Source organism: Callionymus lyra, chromosome 3 (genome assembly GCF_982586985.1).
Source record: "Callionymus lyra chromosome 3, fCalLyr1.hap1.1, whole genome shotgun sequence".
Taxonomy (NCBI): Eukaryota; Metazoa; Chordata; class Actinopteri; order Syngnathiformes; family Callionymidae; genus Callionymus; species Callionymus lyra.
In genome coordinates this window covers 16,023,916-16,044,913 of record NC_141820.1, presented here as the reverse complement: position 1 = coordinate 16,044,913, position 20,998 = coordinate 16,023,916, and the positions used below count along the sequence as shown (strand labels likewise).

At 37.3% G+C, this 20,998-nt stretch overlaps 1 protein-coding gene across 1 annotated transcript in view; it reads right to left on the bottom strand.

The window, feature by feature from the left end:
- Positions 1–20,998, bottom strand: part of sema3c (sema domain, immunoglobulin domain (Ig), short basic domain, secreted, (semaphorin) 3C) — a 43,504-nt gene that overhangs the window by 10,624 nt on the left and 11,882 nt on the right. Inside the window, exons 2-11 of the mRNA XM_087786589.1 lie at positions 16,347–16,507; positions 15,805–15,867; positions 11,317–11,436; positions 8,822–8,912; positions 7,939–8,058; positions 6,568–6,710; positions 6,381–6,495; positions 6,002–6,071; positions 3,695–3,839; positions 2,176–2,398 (exon numbers count right to left, since the gene is read on the bottom strand). Of these exons, the coding sequence (XP_087642715.1) occupies positions 2,176–2,398; positions 3,695–3,839; positions 6,002–6,071; positions 6,381–6,495; positions 6,568–6,710; positions 7,939–8,058; positions 8,822–8,912; positions 11,317–11,436; positions 15,805–15,867; positions 16,347–16,507 (1,251 nt within the window). The remainder of the gene's footprint in view (positions 1–2,175; positions 2,399–3,694; positions 3,840–6,001; positions 6,072–6,380; positions 6,496–6,567; positions 6,711–7,938; positions 8,059–8,821; positions 8,913–11,316; positions 11,437–15,804; positions 15,868–16,346; positions 16,508–20,998) is intronic.

Genomic DNA, 20,998 nt, shown 5'->3' with positions numbered 1-20,998 from the left:
ACGACCGATTAAGTATATATCTATCTGTCATGTCAGAAACAACGGCGAAAGCAGACGTTGCCTTCTCCCCCTCATTATCTGTTGATATGACATAAAACAAGGTAAAGTGACGTAGAGATTAATTTAGATAAGATTCCTCGCGTGATATTACGTGACGGACTGTCTGGCTGAATGAACGAGTTCATAGTGCTCCACTTTTGCAGCTTCGTGGCATCCGATCCGTCCGATTGGTCGTGACGTATATGTTATTTATCAGTAAATCAGAGAAGAACAATCATTAACCTCGACTTCAAATCAGTGAGAAGAGCTGAAGGACATGTCAAACTGATATCAGATAATATTGGTCTGGAATATGATTATGATGGCATGGCACTTACATGTATTTTATGATGCTTTTACACAAGATTGTAATAATAATAAAAACGAAACAAGCATTAAGTTGTTTGTGCCTTTTGGCTCAGCTCTTTCTGCATCAGCAGATGTAGCTCAGCTGTGGGAAAAGCAGGACAATTGTGAGTTTTTTTCCCTATGTAACCATGAACGACCTAAGTTATTTTCTGGCTGACGGACTGAACCAGGTGGCAAACAGAACCGGGTTGAGTTACTGGAAATGAGAGAAAATGGACAGAAAGTATGAAACAGACGAACACGTGTTGAACAGATTCCTCTTCCAGACAAGAGCTGCACTCAGCCGCAGGGCTTTAGTAACAGAAATAGAACATGCTTCTGTTGCATTGTGACACTGCCAGAATTTAAATTACAAAAGGAAAATTAGATAAACACTCATTGGGATTTATTCAGGATTCCAAGGCTATAGAACTGAAAAAAATGGGCACCTTTTTTCCCTATTAAATTTCTACATCTAATTCTACATTAATATGTTTTTTTCCACAGTGTAAAAGATGACATTTGACTTTTAATTCAACGTGTTTAACAACATTGAACTAAATGACAGAACTAAAAACAGACTTTCACTGTGCAGGCGTTTGAAGCTGGTGTGGTATGACTTGAAATGTGTTCTGAACTAAAACTGACTAAAACATTATTAATTTATGGGTAAAAAAAACCCCAAAAACTCTGCCAAACTATCAATTTAACTAAGTAAACTAAGTTTTTCATGTGTATACATTCTGTTTTTTGACAGCACAAGTGCTGGGTTATAATGTATATCAGGGTACCCCAACCTTTTTTGTACCGCAAATCAGGTAAATATCAGGATTAAACTCACAAACTGTCGTTTATATATATAGAAAAAGTAAAAATACAATAGTATGACCTAAAAAAAATACAGTTAAGGGCTTTAAAAAAAAGAAAAAAATCACACCATAATGCTGATTCAGCAAAAGATCTATACTGGTTACAACAAGCGGTTTGTGTATTTGCATCTTTGTATGTTTTATTGTATGCTGACGACGGTGTTCTGTATGTGTGCGTCTCCTAGCTTTTAGAGACTTTGTGCCAAGGTGTGAGTTTGTGTTTAAGCATTATTAATAAGGAATGACGACTCTGAAACAGAAGTTTTGTTTCTAAAGAGTTTGTGTTTTATTGATTTTCACTATTCAAGAGTCTAATGCTAATAACGCTAATAAAGCTAATGTTCTATTTTTTATTTTTTATCGTGAATTATTTCTTGTGTTAAATATTATTGTCTGCAAGCTGTTTATATATATTGTATATATAAAAACATAGTACCATTAGCCTGTAACTCTTTACATTTAAAGATTATTATTATTATTTTTTTCTTGCTTTTTCATATTTGGTGTTTTTATCTGAATGTCGGTCCATGAAACTAATATTAACATTAAACTGTTTTTCGATGATTTCTAAATTTTCTAGATAGGATAAAACCTTGAGGAGCTACTTTATTTGAAATGCTTGTTGTCCGTCAAGAAATAGAAGAAACAAAAATATGTTTGTTTGAAATTGTGAATCTTTTAAATAATTTATTATCGACCCAAATTCCCAAAACTAAATTCATACGGTTTCGACTTATTCTTCCATTGCAAGTAAATATATAATTGAATTAAACAAATCTAAGAAAAAAAAAATGTATCTTTAAATGCTTCGCACAAACGTGTCATAATGACCTGTAGAATGTGGAGTAAAAGTTAACTGCTTTTGTGATAATCAAGTCTGATTACAAACAGACTTTAAACCCCATGAGTTGTTTCCTACCTGTGCCGAGAAACAGCACTTGGTAGTTTCCGTCTGACGCCATGACATGGTCCACGGCCACTGACGTGTACTTGTAATCAGCGTTGGTCCGAACCACAAGAGGCTTCCTGCCCACGGGATAGATGGGGTTGAACATGACCGGGTGGTTTCGGACAAAAGTCACCACGTCGTCCGGAAATTCTTTGGTGGTCTGGATGTCAGGTGTGAACGCGCCTCCGGGACACTGTGGGAGGGATGGAAAAAACAAGTTTTGAAAAGTTTCAGCAACTAGTTTGATGTTAATCTGTATTTTAAGGTTCATATAAAATTACTTTTTGTTTATTTTTTTTTAACCCTGCCACATCACTGTCAAGAATCGCAAAAAAAGATGAAACTGATAAAAAAAACTTTTAAAACCACATTAAGTTGATCAAGATTTGAAGCTATAAGATACTGCTGATCATATTTCCCGTCTTATCTTCCACTGCAATCTACTTTGTGGGAAAGGACATATAACACAATGTAACTAGTATATTGCCACATACACACTTAATTTCAGAGTCCACTAGATGGCGGTCTCTGCACAATTTTGCTTTGTTTTGAACAACTGCCAATAAAACATCACATCATTTTTAAACTCATGGCGCCACCTACTGACCTGTAAAAAAAATTACACTGCTTCATGAAGCTTCATCAAACCATCACTACTTATAAGTCCTTTACTATCTTACAACTAAAATCAACTTTGATCTGACCTTAGAGACAATTTGTGTTATTGATCATCCATTGTTTTCGTAGGTTATTATTTCCAACGGCAGTAACTGGTCATTGGTCACTCAATATATAAGATGCTTCCTGTTAGCATGCTAGCTTTTGCTGTGATCCATCGCTCTTTATTCAGGGAAGTTGTCATTGATTTGATTGTAACTAGTGATGGGTTGATGAGGCTTCATGAAACAGTGTCTTAATTTCTGAAAGACCACTAGATGTCACTCTCTTCTTTAAAATTGTTGGCTCTGATCTACTAATTCAATGAAACATGGCATCATTTTCAAACTTTCATGAAGCCTCATCAACACATCTTATATTGTATGCTGTTTTTTTTAATAATAGCATCTGTAATCAGGTCCTTGGCAGAGGTATGTGTTTTCTCCATACTATAATATTGTCATTAGTCAGAATCAGTATCAAAATCGGAAACCGAATCGGTATCGGAATCGGACTAAAGTCGGAGTCAAAAACGGAATCTGATTCTGATTCTGATTCTGAATCTGAATCCGAATCTGAATCTGAATCTGAATCTGAATGAGAATGAGAATGAGAATGATAATCGGAATGAGTATCGGAATCGGATTTAAAAGCGGCATCAGAATCGGCATAAAATAGGAGTCAAGAGCGGCATCGGAATGGGGGTCAAATCGGAGTCAAAAGCAGAATCTTAATCTGGATCTGAATCAGAATCAGAATCAGAATCAGAAACCTGTGTTGCCAGTGTTGTTAACAATACAGGATTTTTTTAATGGTGGTTAAATCAACTCACCGTTCCTGGTCTCGGGTATGGAATGCGTCCCTGAAACGCCATCCACTGATAGTTGGGGCCCTCCCTGTGAGCGAAGGGCCCGTTGAACACGGTCAGGATGTCGGCCATGTTATACACACACACCGCCGAGCCTTGGAACACGGAGCTGAGGAAACAAAAAAGTTGTTGTTTTAAATCACACTCGTCGCTGCGAGCTTTGCCCCCCGGCTTATCTACTCCGCCATTGTTTCTTTGCACTACGGATTCCGGGGGAACGACGGTGCGAAGAAGTCGATTGTGGTCTGGCTCAGCGCCTCGGAACCGCACCACTTTAACATATAAAAGGGCTCTGTTGAAGGGAGGAACAGGAGCACATTGTGCGGAGGGGAGTTGGAGGAGAAAAAAGACACTCCGGCGTGAGGAATAACACTGAGCCCTCAGACCTCGAGCACCTCACTGTTTGGTTTGGCGGCGGTTTATAAGCTGGATATGATCCCGGTGTTACGCATGGATAAAGGCCATGTGACAGCCAGGGTTAACCAAACGCGGCCAATTAAAGATCAGAAGCAGGGGATCAGGTAACTGTGGCGTTTTTACCTCGTTGTAGGCCATGTGGCTTTGAGTTTGGGAGTCATTTCGTCGGTTTATTCAGCAGAAATCTCTTCATCGTCCACAGATGTTGAAATGAAAGGCGGCATGGCGGCTAATTCTTCAAATATCTGAGCCAAGGGGGACGTTTTTAATCCAATATCTTTTCCTTATTTACCTGTATGCCTGTCCTTTGTTGGAATAGGCAGACATCAATACTCAAGTTAAATACATCAATAGTCAAAAGTATGATTTTAAAACTGGTGGTCTTTATATCCCTGGTGAAAAACTAAGGCCAGCGGGCCAAATTCAGCCTGCCAGATCTTTTTATAAGGCCCAAGAGAAGGCATATGGTTGGCATGAAAAAACTCTTTATTAATGTAAGAGTTTAATGGTCTTTACACGTGTGTCTCGAGGAACGTTAACAGTTTTTTATGTCTTTAATCTCTCAGATCACATACATAGGTGGTTATGAATCAGTCAATTGTGAAAAAGCATCATATCTTACAGAATTATTACGCTAATATTGCACCACAACCAAAGCAGAGAAGGGTATTTTTTATATACTAACAATTTTATATAACTTAAAAATGTTCAATGTGGAAAACTCTCTATAATTTAGTATATATTTTAAGTTACCGAGCCTCAGATTCATTCAAAGTGTGTATTGTCGTAACAGGCCATACATAAAAACCTATGATTGAGACGTTATTTTAGTCTCACACTAACACTAATCAACCCCCATAACAACTAAATAAGGGGCTCAGACTCAATGGGCCGGGGGGCCACCAGAGGTCAATTCTTCAGGAGACTGGGCCACAGGCTGGGGGGGAGGGAGGGGGTCTTCCAGCGGTTTCTTTTTTCATTTCTTTGACAAATTCAGTTTAGATTTTGTTGTTTAATGTTTTATGGATTTCACTGTGATTTTATGTCCAATCGGTCAATTGATTTTAGGTATCAGTTCCATCCTAACTTCATAATCAAAGCTAATCAAAAGGTCATTGATGTGATAATTTTAACCATCTGAGGTTTAACAAAAATTGTTTCTCTTGCGCTTCCTGTACTCGTAAACATGTAGAGGGCCGATGAGTATTATTTATATTAATTATATGGCGCTCAGTCAGGCCTTAATACCTCTATTAACTATTATTGTTAATATGAGTTAGTTGGGACCAAAAACAGTAAAGTGTCAAACAAATGTTTCCTCAAAAAAATGTTTAACAAACAAAAAAAAAAGGATGAAGATATTGTAGTCACACAAAAACACATTTCAATAGTATTCGTAAAAGGTGCTATTGACTAGAAACTTCATCTCAAGGCATTGATTTCGCAACTGATTTAGACTATTAAGATATTAAATATAATTATAAAGGCAGTGAAAGCTAGTGGTATAACTAGGCGGATTTAAAGTATCATTACTATTAAAAGCTAACAAAATCTTAAAATAAATTCTTAAATGGACAAAGTAAAACCTTGTAAAGTTGTATCAGCACAAACAATTTCAAGATGGGACAGATGTTCTACAATAAATCATATCTGAACCAAACCTTTAAAAGTCTGAAGTTATTTTACGTATCAACAAAACATCCTGGAATTCGGACCAAGTGTCTCGGGAAATACTCTGTTGCACATCTCTTGATTCACTGTTAACATCCACCCTTCTTGATATATCGTCTGCGATTGACCAACAAGGCCTGTGGGAAAAAAAATTGGGGTTAGCCTCTAAGTCTGCAGTCTTACCTTGTGGAAGTGAAGACGCCGAATACCAGCAGACCCTTGGGCTGATCGGTTTCCAGCAAAAACACGCTTTCTGTCAGGGAAAGCATGCGAAGAGTGATAGGTTTAGAAAACATATACGTATTTCATTTGTCTCCCATCACACCAGGTCTTCATTTGGACTTGTCGAAAAGTAGCATCAATGATCTAAAGCCGGACTCTAGTGTTGACGGGTGGAAATGATAAAGTCCTAATCTCTTACAGATATGAAGTGTTCAAGATTATTAAAGGATAAATTTAATACAGGGAACAAAGGTTTGAAGAGAAATACGATTCAGGGTCACGTATCTATTTCATTTACACTTTAAAGTAAAACATGATGTTTTAAAAAGAAGCAGATTACCCAATTCATCAAAGTGGGTTTCGGTTCCATCCTCCTCCAGAACAGAACACACCATTCTGGCCTTCAGGAACGTTGTCCATTTGTTCACCAGACTGCGCTGACCGCCGACGTCGCTCTGAATTGAAGACGATGTGTTAGAAAAAAAGGAAGAAAATTCAACCATTGATTTTTTTTTCCCCACACTCACCGGACAGACCCGAGCCACCATGGTGTGGATGTTTTTGGTGTTTCCGCTGTTATCCACCAGTCGCTCGCGGAAGAAAAAGTACAGTTTGGCGTCGTTGGGGTCACTTCCGTCAGGTATCAGGTGGGCATCGATGAATATCGGTTCTGAGACGAGAAACAAATGAAGAAAAGGATCGGGACAACAAAAACTTTGCAACTCCACCCAAAATTCCACCGAGAGTTAGGATTATTGTTAGTTATCGTTATTCGTTCTGCTAAAAACTGCTAAATGAATGGAAGTCAGAAGATACGATGGCAGCATTTCTAATAGTGAAAAGTTTGTTATATTGAACTGTCACTGCAAGTGCAACAGTATCGAGACCTACGCTATTAATAAAGCTCATAAAGATGTGTGGAGCTAGTTCTCTTTCATTTGTACCACATGTGATGGTCTGATGACGCTTCATGAACCAGTGTCATTATCTTCAGAATCCACTAGATGGCGGCCTCTGCACTATTTTCCTTTGTTTTGAAAAATTGTTCTAATCAAACATCAGATTTTTAAACTGATGGCGCCACCTACTGACCTCTAAACAACATGACACTGTTTCATGAAGCTTCATTTATTAAGATGCCAGTGTTTAAAATAAAAAATGCCTTCAGAGACGTCCAATAAGAGTAAAATTGATGTTGAAGGAAAGGAATTTGATGGAAATGTTCGATGAAGGATGATAATATTAGAGATAACTAAGACATGTCAAACCTCTTCATCTCCAATTATTAAAAAATAATATCAAAATAAGACTTGTACTTTGTTAAAGTTTGGTATATTATACATATTGTTCTGCTGCGACCTTGACAGCCTTGTGTGATTGAGTTTGACACACAATAACAGTGGAAATGTTCAATCTGAATCTAAACTGGGAGATCTCTGAGCTATTCCATGAACTTTCTAAGAAAGTATTGAGAAAAGACCAAAAAAATATGTTAAAGAATCATGTGTAAACGAGGCCTAACCCCTGAATTACACAAATAATAGTTGAGGCATTATTTGCCAAGGACTAGCCCTGCTAATATAGGACTGAATATTTAGATTTTCGACGACTATGACCAGGTGGATTTGGCTGCCTCTGTGATTGTCTCGCCTTCTCCACTTCACCACGATCTGAGATCTCTGGCAATAAAGATGTTTCTGATTCTGAAGTTTTCGTATGACAAGTTGCAGTTCTGCTCTGTACAAAACGATGAATCAGCAGAGTTAAAAAGCGTTGACTCAGCTTTTATTAGGCGTGCAGGGGAAGTTCCTTGTAGGGGAGGATAGACTTTGATTGTGATCATCTTGTAAAATTTTTATATTTGGAGTTAAGATGAAACACGTATCCTTCTGACTCACCACTGAGCCACTTGGAGTTGTGCTGGTCCGTCCGCACTGCGTTCCTCTTCGTCAGGCTCCTGAAGATGGCGGCGTCGGTCCCCATGAAGTCGATGTACATGCCCGAGAACAACTCCTGGTCTGGATCAGGAACACAACAGGACGTCAAGTCACCTTCATCCGTCTTAACGCTTCACAGTTAAGAATGTTTAAAGAGGCGAGGATTTTAATCTTTTCTGTCTATAAAAAAAAAGCTGCCACGTGTTTTTGCGTTACACGTTTATTACAAGTCTAATAAGACACCTTTTCTTTTCTTTATCGTCTTCACAAATGTGGTTCGGGTTACAGGAGGATCAGTGGAGTCTGGCGGATTTCCAGCATGAAAATGTGGCGACAGCACATTCGCCAACCACGTGGAGGCTGGATTCTGTAGAGGATTGTAAGATGCTGCAGGGAGTTTTCTTTTTTTTTTTCACAGCGTTGACCTCTGCTCCACTTCTCACTCTGGCGTTCCGGGTAATGTCAACCCGCCGGCTACCTCTGCTCACTTAGCGGGTCCAGGCCGCTGCTGACGTGTGCGATGCTCAGGTGTCAGAAAATAAAGACGAGTCGCCTTTCGGGCCTTGTCAACGGCAACACAACACCTCCGGACCAGCCGCTCACCAGAGACCACGTCCAATCTGATCTGGTCTACGACTGAATGAAGTCCTTTTATGAATATAGTTTATTATTTAACTGTAAGTTGGGCTAAATAAGTAAGTAAGCAAGTCATTTTTATTTATATAGCGCTTTTCCAGACCAGAGTCACAAAGCGCTTAAACAATCAAAACAATATTAAATAAAGTATAAACTTTATTGAATTAAATATTAAAGTCAACTTTATAAGAACAATGGAAGCACCTACTGAGCATCACAGAGACGGTGTTCACATCCGGGTTAAAGGAGCACCTTCCCTTCCCAAGTTCAGTCTTGGAATCAATATGGAATACTTGTTCCTGCAAAAGAAAATAAATGCCAATCAAATGAGGTATGAATCAGCAGATCTGTTGTGTGGAGTCCCTCAAGGTTCTGTTTTAGGTCCTTTATTATTTTTGCTGTACTTGATTCCCCTGGGTAAAATTATTCAGAGATTTCCTGATGTTTCTTACCACATCTTTGCTAATGACATCCAGCTCTACAGATCTTTTGATCCGACTGAGCCCCAGAGGCTGAACAGCTTAGTCAATTGTTTCCTAGAAATCAAACAATGGCTGAGTGAAAACACTTGGACAAAACGGAAACTTTGGTTATTGCTCCTGATGATAAGGTTCCAGGGTCAGAACTTGGGTTACTTATTTCAGTCTGTCAAACTGAGCCTGAGAAACCTGGGTGTTGTACTGTATTGGACGAAGACATGTCTCTAGTTCAACACTGAAAAAAACTGACTTCTTACTTTCAGATCTATTCATGGTCAGGCTCCTTCTTCCATCAGTGATCTGATCCCGCCTTACACCCCAGCTCGGGCTCTGAGGTCTGTGGATCAGAATCTACTGATGGTTCCTGAACACACTTCTGGACCACAGGAGAGAAATCCTTCCAGACTGTTGCTCCTGGGCTTTGAACCCCCCCGGGAAATTCAATTTGATATTGATGGCAAAATAGTTTGGATTTGGTATCATTGTTATATAGTCTGACACATATTTCTATGAAAGGTTAAAACAAAAATGTGAAATATGTGCTTAATATTTATCTAGTATTTATGTAAAATATATATATACAAAAATCCATGTAAAGCATACATTTATTAGTGATTTTAATAAGAGTTCAACATGAAACAGCTGTTACGAGGAGCAGAAATAACACATAGTGTCTTTGTTTAAAATCAGCGATGACAAAGGGCTAAGGTGGTTATATGAAAAATCATTTTATAAAGAGACATAACGCCTTGAATACAGGAGTTGAACTATTGTGCTGGACCTGATGTCCAAGTCTTGCCAAGAACCTGTCGGCTCCACTGGAAGTGGATCAAACATCTGGACTGGGCTTGCCTCTAAAATGCTGAACCATAAACATGATCCACCGTAGAAAAACATCTAAGACTGCAGATCTTTGAAAGATGTTTGCTTTTCTTCTCCTTTCCTCACAAGTGAAGGATGTTTTCTGAATGTTGGAAATCTTGTCTCTGAACTTTGATGTGAACGTATTCTCTTTTTTAAAGTTTTAAATTGAAAAAAAAGCAATTCAATAATGTTTTCAAAAGGAAAAACAAACACACTATTTGCTTATGGATTAAACTATATATAAAGTGTCAGAGTAAGAAATAACCGTTTTGGAGGATTCAAGATCGCAAGAGGTTTTATTTATCGGTTTAAGACCACCGGGTGCCCCAAAGGGGGGTCAAAGGTCCTGACCGAGAGTTCACCGCAGCATCCTACTTCACAGCTTGTTATGCTTTACAGTCTCTGAAGTCGAGAAGCTGTCACGTATGAGCGTCTGAATCGCAAACTAAGCTTTTTTTTTTTCATCTGAAACAAAGAAAAACCTCAAGTGAAGTCAGAAAGACGTTGCTCTGCCGCTGCCTACTGGATGAATAAAGTCTAAATAAATCCTCCCCTGATAATAAAAATGCTACCAGCTAGATGGACATTTATTTTTGTATATATATAAAGAGAAAACTTTTGTCTGATAAGCACAACAAAAATGTTTAACTCATATGGACAGAGGGACAATGTGGCCCAAAATGAAGCTGGATTTCTATGCTTTCCTATCTCCTAGCTCTCATGTTATATATATGCAGTAGATACAGAACTCTGCAGCGAGAATTCTGACCTGCTCCAGTAGAAGAACTCACATTTGTCCGATCCTTAAATCTCTTCACTGGCTGCATTTTAAGACACTTTTATGCGTGCAGGCTTTTCCTTGATTCTCTGAGACTCCTGTGTTTGTCTCGGTGGTGTCTTGACCTTTTAAGCATATATTTTATTGGGTATTGTTTTGATTGTTTAAGAGCTTTGTGACCTTGGTCATGAAAAGCGTTTTACAAATACTACTTACTTAATTACATTCACAATTTATTTAATACATATTTAAAAGCATACTGCATACATTTAGTTATGAGAATGAAAATACTGTTTATATTCATTTATCTTGAATCAACTTGTAGAATCTAACTATGGAAGGATGTATGAGCTGAAGCATGATATACATAATACGGCAAATAAAATCATATTCAATAGTGTGAATTGCAGCAACAAAGAAGAGTTTGACTCTCGTAATCACCTCCATTTAATTTGGTAAAAGTGAATCACGATGCAAAATGAACATTTTTAAATACTAAAACATCTTCTGAGGGTAGAAGACCTTTGAAGCAAGATGTCTGAAAAATGCCCTCTTAGTAGCGTTGACATCACATGTACCCACCTCCGGTCGGCGACCCCGGTTGACAAAGACGCAGACTGGACTGTACGCGCCGCTGCCACACATGAACAGGTGAGTGCGGTTGTACGGTTGCACCACACGGATGAAGTTGCCACAGCCGTGCTGGTGAAGACAATCGGAAACAGAAACATTAGGGTTAAAAAATTTGAAGTCTGGACTCGAGTGCACAATAGACATTGGTGATTGCTAATATTTAGTGATGTGTTGATGAGGCTTCATGAAACAGCTGGTGATGTATCATGATACAGTGTCTTCATATTAAAAGACCACTAGATGTCACTCTCTGCTTTATAATCTTTACATTTTATCTGCTAATTAAATTAAATATGACATCATCTGAAACTGTTTCATGAAGCCTCATCAACACATCCCTACTAATATCAATCCAGTGATGTTGAAGTAAAACCAAACTTGTATTTCCAGTATTGTTAAAACTACATAGGATTTTCTTGTTGTTTGAGTACAGAATAAAAGAATGAAATATACACAAAAAATAAGCAATAGAAAGACAAATCCAAGAAGCAAGGCAGCCAATCTGCGGCACCTACTTTTATGAATATCAACAGAAAATGATGACTTCCAAAAAAAACATCCTTAAAATCTACTTGGTTTGGACTTTGCCAAAACTTTTCAGAAGATGCTTCCATATCCTGGGATAAGAAGGTGATGTGTCAGTGACCAATTTTCGAACAGAAAAATGACTAAATAAATCCAATTAAATCCGTTCGATGGAACGAGGAACATATTTTTTTCTGGATCAGGAAAGTCTTTGAGTGATTCACTGCACTGGCTGAAGCCCATTTGTTGTGGAACATCATCAGTCTGTGATGCTCTAGTTACTGGATAAAATAAATCATTCAAATAATGTTATTTTATATTAATTAATCTGAAAAAAAAACACTTTTTATCGTTCGACTTAACATCTTACCACAGAAGAAAAAAGTGAAGAAAGTTTGCTTCTCCAACATTATTTTTGGTCATCGATTATTTCCGTTGCAAAATGATTTTAACGCTGTGTACGGGTAAAAGGGAGGAAGCCAGAGAAGAAAGTAGTTTTGAAGAAAGAGAGAGAGAACATATTCAGGGACGTGGCCTTGGTTACTGCAATGCCAGCTGTTGCAAATCATATTCCGTTTAAAGGTGCGCGAGAGCGAACACAGAAACAAGGAAAGAAAGAAAAAAAGTTTTTTTTGATCACTGAACACCCATGTGTGTTTTTTTTTCTTTTTTAATCTCCCCATTTTTCGCCCACTTTTACCTCTGATCACCTCATATCACACAGCGTCCAGCGCCTGCACTTGTCAGTCCTTCAGAACAAATGAGGTGTTTTTCTATATATGTGCATCAGAGGACGAATCCTGTTTTATAATCTTATGACGTTTCCTCATATAACTCTTGTTCTTTGAGCTTCATGAAGCAGTGTCATTATTTTTGGAGTCCACTAGATGGCGGCCTCTGCACTATTTTCCTTTGTTTTGAAAGGTTCTAATGAAACGTCATATCATTTTTAAACTGATGGCGCCACCTACTGACCTCTAAACAACATGACACTGTTTCATGAAGCTTCAGCAGACCATCACTAGTGTTAACCTGATGTTTTTCACATTTTTATTTTATAATTATTTTGACCAGGGTCACAGAAGGAGGCCATATCGCATTGAGTCTGGTTCTGCTTGAGGTTTCTGCCTGTTAAAAAGTTTTAACCTCACCACTGTGGATAATAGTGATTTCGGTGGGACTTGTTTTTCCCTTTTCTCTTATATAGTGACTAAACTGTAAAGTTTCTTCAGATAAATCTGTTATTATTTCAAACACTTAAATAATAAAGCCACTACATCTTCCAACAGTTTAACACAAAGTAGAGAAATGTATCACAGACAGAAAGATTAAAAAGTCTTGTATTTTGAAATGATTATCTTAATTTTTTTCTTTTCATTTGAGTCATGATCTCAGTAATAATATAATAATAATGTTTTAATCTCTTGGCGACATGAGTTGAGATGAATGGGAATTCAGGAGCTTGGGGTGGAAAAAAAAAGTTTAATTTGTTGTAGGATTTTTTGTCATTAGAATAACATTTTCTGTCAGTTTTCACACAAGGTGACAAAAGACTTAAATGAATATCAAAAATCGAAAACATTTGCTTTATGTCGAAAGGTATTTAAACGTCTTTTCTAAACACATTTTTCAAATGTTTGAAGGAATGAAAACACTCCAGTCTCCTCTGAGATTTGAGGTAGAACGAGTAAACATGATAAATCTACACGGAGGCCGATATTTCATATTGCACGAAAGACTCTTCCTCTCTCGCCTCCTCACTCGTTTTGTCAATAGGGACTTTAAATCGCTCTACATTTTCTTCTTCACTCCCTTCCTGCTGGGAGGATGATGCGGTTTCTCTCTGGGGTTCTGCTTGTCAACATGGAAGTGAAATGAAGCAGCACAGATGTTGCTGGTAAAAATAAAAGAGGGATAAGAGCGAGTGAGGGAGATGAAAAAAAAAAGGAAAATGACACCATGTTTCTATGAAGATGAGTAACTAGTTGACAGACTGGCGCGGATCCAGACTGGGATCTTCGCCCCCAGTATTTGCGGTAAAATGTCCTCGATGACTCAGAGCGGAAGCTTCTTCTCGTTCGGATCCTGGCTCGACACACCGGCTGCCGTCGAGAGCCTGATGATGTGGATCTTTCTGATTCTATTTTTATGAAGTACAAGGTCAACGACGACGCATCAGAAGCACGTCTTGCCCTCTTCATTGAGAGCCACAGACGAATCAGGGCGACGGAAGTGAAATCAGAGAAGGTTTATTTTCTTTTGACTCCCTCGCTTCCCTCTCAAAAAACCCCACTGACACCACGAGGACTCGGGGACTCTGCGACCCGGGTCGGGACATCTGCTGCACGAGAAGGTTGGACCTGACACACACACACACACACACACACACACACACCGACAGATGGGAAAAGTCAAAAGGAGGTCCCAGGAGGAGGATACACACCTCCTCTGTCGGAGGAGTAGACGTCGGAGCAGCTGTTTCAAAGTGGAGATGAAGAGTGTTTTGATCTGTTAGCAAACGGGTTTCATATATAATGAAGTGTAAAATTGAATTAACCAGCTGGGATTCAGACGAGTAAACGGAAGAAAAATGAATTCAGACAGAATGTACGTTTGCTATTTTAAGTGGAAAACTATAATTCCTTTATAGTAAAGAGTGATACAAATATATACAAAATAAAATCGTTAGAATTGTTTTGATATCCAATTATTTTGGTTCTATATTAAATTATAATAATAATGGTAATAAAAAAAAGTATTGACACCATTCCATTTCTTTTTGTAGGTACATTTTACAGTATTAGGTCAGGATTTAGAATTTCTATTTTCTCAGGGGCCACATTTTAGTCTGAGACTATGAGGTGGTTTCAAACCAAAAACAGAAAAAAAGTGAACATGAAAAAAAAAAAGAAGAAGATTTTTTTTAAAATACATCTGATATACAATTATGTGTTGCTATATCTATAGCAATACAAATTATTGACACCATTACAGAGGTACGACCACTTCAGGATAAACTGTACAGATTATAAGTACAAGTACATTTTTTATAGAAGCTTTCTTAAGGCCAGGGTTTGGAAATATTAAGGATCCCTTGGAAAAACAAGGGATCCTTAATATGATGGGAAGTATTGAACAAAAGTAAAATTGTAACATTACTAATAAAAAATGATATAAAAGTTTGAATGTATTTTATACTATTTCATTTTATTTTATACTTTTTACCAAATATTAATATTTCTAAACATTAACCAAATAATATGTTTTTAATCATGGTTGTATTTGTTTTTACTTAATCTAAAAATAAATAATACATATTTATACTTTATTTTTGTTGGAGGTACAAGCCAGTGGTATTACTTGAGGATAGACTGTACTCATCTCATGTCAGATGTAAGAAGTACATTTTTACAGTAGCTTCCTTTAGGTCAGGGTTTAGAACTTTAATTTTCTCAGGAGCTACATTAAGGTCTGTGACTATAAATGGATTTCAAACAAAATGATGGGAGCCTAATATTATGGGATGGAAAAAGAAGATTAAATGTCAAATATCCTGTGAAACTATACCAATAATACATTAATGAAACCTAAAAGCTAAAACCTTTGATTTATTGTATATCATTTAATACTTTTTCTAATTATTATTTTGTAGGACAAAACATACTAATGAAATTAAGGAAATGTATATATATATATACAGTATATATATATAAATATTCATTTATTATTGTTATATAATGAACAATACAAATGTATTCAAAATGATTTTGAATGAATTGATTTTTTAAAATTTCAGTTCCTGTTTTCTTGTTTTCCACGGACCTCATGAGGGGCCACGTGAAAATAAGTTTTCAAAATGAACATATGAATCACATATTCCTAAAAAATCTCTTTAAAACATTTAATTCTCACCGTGGGGTCCTTGCCTGCCATCTGACACTCTTCAATCTTAGTGGGCGAGGCCGGCCAGAACACCTGGTGGAAAGCAAACATCATTACAAGTTCAAGAGGCGCCTCTTCAAACATGTGGAAATGGGCTGCGAGTTATAACATATATATCGCCATCATTTAAATCCACACTGAGTGCCAGTGATAAAAAAACCCTCTCCGCCGCCTGCTGAAAACATAAACCTGGCCGAGGTGCTCAAAAGGTCCGGCACGTTGAATTATTCAAGCAATTAAATGGAGAAAGCGATGGAGACGCCGCGGCACTCAATGCGTTCCTGTCTGTTTATGCACTTCATTTCTGTCAATTACACTGAAGAGAGCTTGTTAGGCGGATTGCCAAAGAGATATCAAAGTGTTTGAGATAAATTTTTTTTTCTATGGCTCTTCGCGATACACGTAAGTGTTCTGACGACGGCTAATGCGAGCTCATTTCCATGGCATTAATAAAAGTTCAAAAACGGATGAATTCTTGCCAGAATAAATGCATAAATGATTCATATGCAGACCTGCAGTGTACCATGGGTGATGTTGTTGATGTCCACAGAGAGGACGTGGTCCTTGCAGCCCACATACATCCTGTCCTGGTCTTCATCCATCTGCAGGATCCTGTAGTCCATGGGCCTGTCGGACAGAGTGTAGTGTTCGAAGGACCTCGACGCCTGTAAGTCTGGCATTGAAAAAAATAGAAACACATTGATTTAAAATACATATTTTTCATTATTAACAAGATAAAAACACATTTTATAAGAAGATTTCTGCATGTGTTTCTGTTGACACCATCACTTCCTGTGACAAGAGCCAAGACAAGAGCGAGATAATGCTTCATTTTTGGCATCAATAATAAAATACCAAACAGCATCAAAAGTTTGTCCCACACACACACACACACACACACAACTGAAGAATTGTTAATAAAATAAAAAATAAAGCCACAAGACTTAACAATTGAATGATGAGAACATGACATTCTAATTATAGATTTTTATGAAACGATGGGACGTCACTGATCAATGATGAAATCACTACTATTAGCAAAAATATAACTTTAATTTGATATGACTAATAATATTAAAACATGACAACATATAGGTCACAACTAATGTCTTGATCTAAATGTACGTGTCTGTTTGTGCAAAACTCTCTTTTCATTTAAATATTGACATTAGAAAATGTGCTTAAGCCCTGCCCACTAAAAACACTGTTTTTCTGGAGATTAAATCTTGTTTACCATAACCACACCTCTACTGCGATTGGTCAAACATCGAGGTTTGTCACCGCTCCTCATCAATCCTGGAAGTCTCCAAAGCGGGACGTGATTACAGCTGGAGCCATTATTACGTCATAATGGACTCCGCTCTCGTAACCTCTCGTTTGCTGAGATTTCAGACGTGGCCAGAACTTTGTAAAGTTTAAAACATGGTCATGATGAAGGACTTACTGCATCTTGGAGAGGAAGACTTCAACATTTGAAAAATGTGAGTCAGGAGAGTTGAATTTTCACATTAGTTGACTTTAAAAACGAAATAAATAAACTTCACTCAAAGCAAACTCTATCATGGTTACACAAGCTTTTAAAGGAGCTTATATGGAACATCAACATAATTTTTCACCTGCTGATAATGTGTATGTGGAGGTTTATCATAGCTGATGCTTTTTACTCTATTGACCCCCTTTTCACTCATGGTCCAATCATAATTCAGGCTGACTGAACTTCACCTTTTCACCACAAGACTACATTTCCAAGATAGGAACATTGTTATTTACTACAGTTAAATAATCAAAAAACAAATTTTATTTAAACAAGGTATTTGGAATTTTAAATAAGGTAACAAGGCAATTATTCAATTATAAGGCTACACTGCTATTGTAGTTATTATGTTGTGGTTGTTCTTAAACAAAAAATAAGTTTTGTTTTTCAAATTTAACATACAAATGCAAATGTTGAAATAAAACTTTGTCCATTTCAATTAAAATCCACCAAATAATTCCATTGTCCAGTTTAAGGGATACAATTAAATATACTTTCCCACAGCTATTGTTCTTATTTACTCTGGATTTAAAGTAAACTACACCTTTCTTTTTTTGTATGAGTGAGCTGAGCTATCTCACAACTACTTAGCCGATTTGAATCACATTTATGTGGGGATCCATTAAGCCATTAGAAAAACTCTTGTAGACTTGACCTTGGCAGTTCTCTCCACTCCTGATGCTGCACCTGTTATTTGTTATTGCATTCAACGTGCACACTCTTACTAAAGCTGGTGGACCAGAAAAAAAAAGCAAGTTCCTTCAGAGGATTGAACTCATTAAAGCGCACATTGTTCAGGAAAAAAAAAAAAAAACATCTTCCGACAGTTATTTTCAGCCCATTTACTCAAGAGATGAAGAACTCTCCACCATACCATCAAAAGCCTTCGCTGTAAAGACAAACTCATGAATATTTATCACTTTTTCAATCAGTGCTAAGAGCGGGAGGGAAGGGTTGAGAGAGAGCGAGAGTGGGACGTGATCCTCTCCAACATACCCAGTTCCCTCTTTTTTCCCCTCCTTTGGCCAAAGTCACTGTATCCTGAAGTTTAGAGCCTATTTGGCTGTTTCTGGTCTGCAGCTCACACACCGTAGGCGGTTGAAGAAGATCACCACATGTTTATCTTAAGAGAAGTTAACCACTCCAGTCACAGGCCAGTTTCCCATGAGGCCTCCCTGTAAAATCTGGTTGGTATTAGTCAACAAAGTCCTCTTTTAAATGATTGAATCTGGATTCTTGTGTTAATTAAACTTTAATTAACACAAGAATCTAGATTCAATCATTTGGTGATACTTTCATTATTTAAGTATCACCTTTGTTATATAATCTTAACTGGGATTTGAAGATACATTTTAGATATTAATAAAAAAAAATGGTATATATTTTCTTCTTACACAACAAAGAAAATATGTTTTATCTTGTCTATACTAATATCAGTTCAAGATCCGACTTTTGCGATTGTTGCTTTTTGATCCTTTTAATATTTGCTGTACCTTTAATCAATGCATTTACTCGTTCATTCTTATTTTATCTTAGAGAACCAATGTAACCATCCTTCCTGGTTCACTGCATGTTGAATGCTTGACCAGCCTCTTTTCTACCGTTTCTATATTGATTTCTTTCCATTTTGAATTCAATAAAGGGCATCTTAACCAACCCGTGGCACCGGTCAATGAGACAGTTGTTACCGGGCCGAACAGAAAGAAAGAATAATTTATATAATTCTCTGTTCTATTGATAAATACTTTGTTTTTGAAAAAAGATAGTATTTTTTCTCTGATGTAACATTATCCTGTGACTCTTGACACATCAAGATGCCCCATTAGGTCAAGTTTACTCAAAAAATAAACCTGTTAACTAGTGGAAAAACGTTTTTATATGAAGGTTGGTCCGTGAAAATAATTGCCCACATAAACATGTGTCTTTTTTAACAGGTCCTGGGTCTGCCCTGAGGTCTCTTCCTTGTTATATGAGGAAAGTGTCCAGGATCCTAAAAATGTACCTGAGGCATCTTAACTTGCCCTTTCAATATGTGAAGTAGTTGTACTTTGATTCTCTATCGTTTTGAGCGAGGTTGTTACTTTATCTTTAGGGTATTGGCGTCTTTTATCTGTGATCTTGTTCACTTGGTCACTACCTAACGTCGGTGACCAAGTACAAGAATATACTATACAGTATACTTTAGCCTTGTTGTGGAGAGATCCTTCCCCAGTTGGAGGATTTCAAATACTTTGGGGTTTCCTTCTCTGATGAGGGAAGGACGGAGCGGAAGATTGACAAACAGATCTTTGAAGGATTACCAGTCATTAGAAAATCACCATTCAGCTTTTCTCGTTCCTTCTGGTTGCTCACAAACTCATCGAAAAGGGCCCAAATAATTTTCATCAGTTGAATCTTCCTTAATTATTTAGCCGTATATTGCTTTGTTGAAGACTAATTTAAAGAAAGCAACTGTAGGAACCTTGTATAAGAATTTAAAAGAAGAATAAAAATATAAGACAAACTAGATTGAAAAGTATTTTATACAATTTTTAACCATTGTGTGCAATTTGTATTAAATACCATTGTGTGTTCAGAGTTTTCTCTTGGAATTACAGAGCTTTTTGTCAATCTGTCAAAAGCAGATGCTTAATTTTTGGTTGACTGAATCTTTTGTCTGGTTTTATTTGGCAAGCAAGATTTCCTTCTTTGCTACTGAATTAATTTGCCTTTGTAATAAAATCCAGACATTGTCAAGGCCTCTTATAATATTGATAAAATTAAAAAAGGACAGAGCAATGTGTCCCAAACACATGACATCATATATCACCAAATATGTTCTTTTTCGAACAAGCTGTATTTATAATAGTAATTATTATTTAGACCTCACAAAGTTAAATTATATACATTTATTAAAGTCAAATTTCGACTTAACAGGGAAATTCCATTATCTTTTGAGTAAATAGTTGAATATTGTTCTCTAATGATCTGTTCAGGGGGTTGAAAAAGTAAAAATTTTGGGAGAATATATTGAATTTATTATAAATTCCATAATCTATTTTCAACTTCAGCCTCATACACTTAATCAACAAAGAATGTCTCGACGTCTGCACCTGCTCACGGCATCAGTCCAATTACTTTTATTGGCTACTCTAACACTTGTTTGGCATCAATATAAGTAAGTAGTAATATGTTTCTACTAAAGCATTTCATGTAATTCAAAGACAAACACAGAGTGAAAAAAAGGTCTCCTTCTCCCCAGAGAAAACAAAATCTTTCTGCCACATGTGGCTCATTAGCTGAACGGTTTATAGCATTCCTCCCCACTGAGATCACTCGCAGAGGAGTTGAGTGTCAACAGTGCGTTCTGGTCATCACGAAGCCACACGTTGAGTGCGATGCGGTTCATGTGGACGCAATGTTTCGGAGTGAATATGAGATAATAGAACGCCAGAACCCACACTCACAGAGAAGGAAGTTCTGACGATTTTGGAAAACTTGACAAACGACCTCATCATAGTTTTGGACTTCAGCGGTTGTTGTTCACAGCGCAAGTGGGTGGTTGACAGGAAAGACGGAGAGAAAGAGAGGAAGCGGCGTTTGACAGTTGGTGGGTTTTCTATTATGCATGACTGCAGGTTGGCCTTCAAC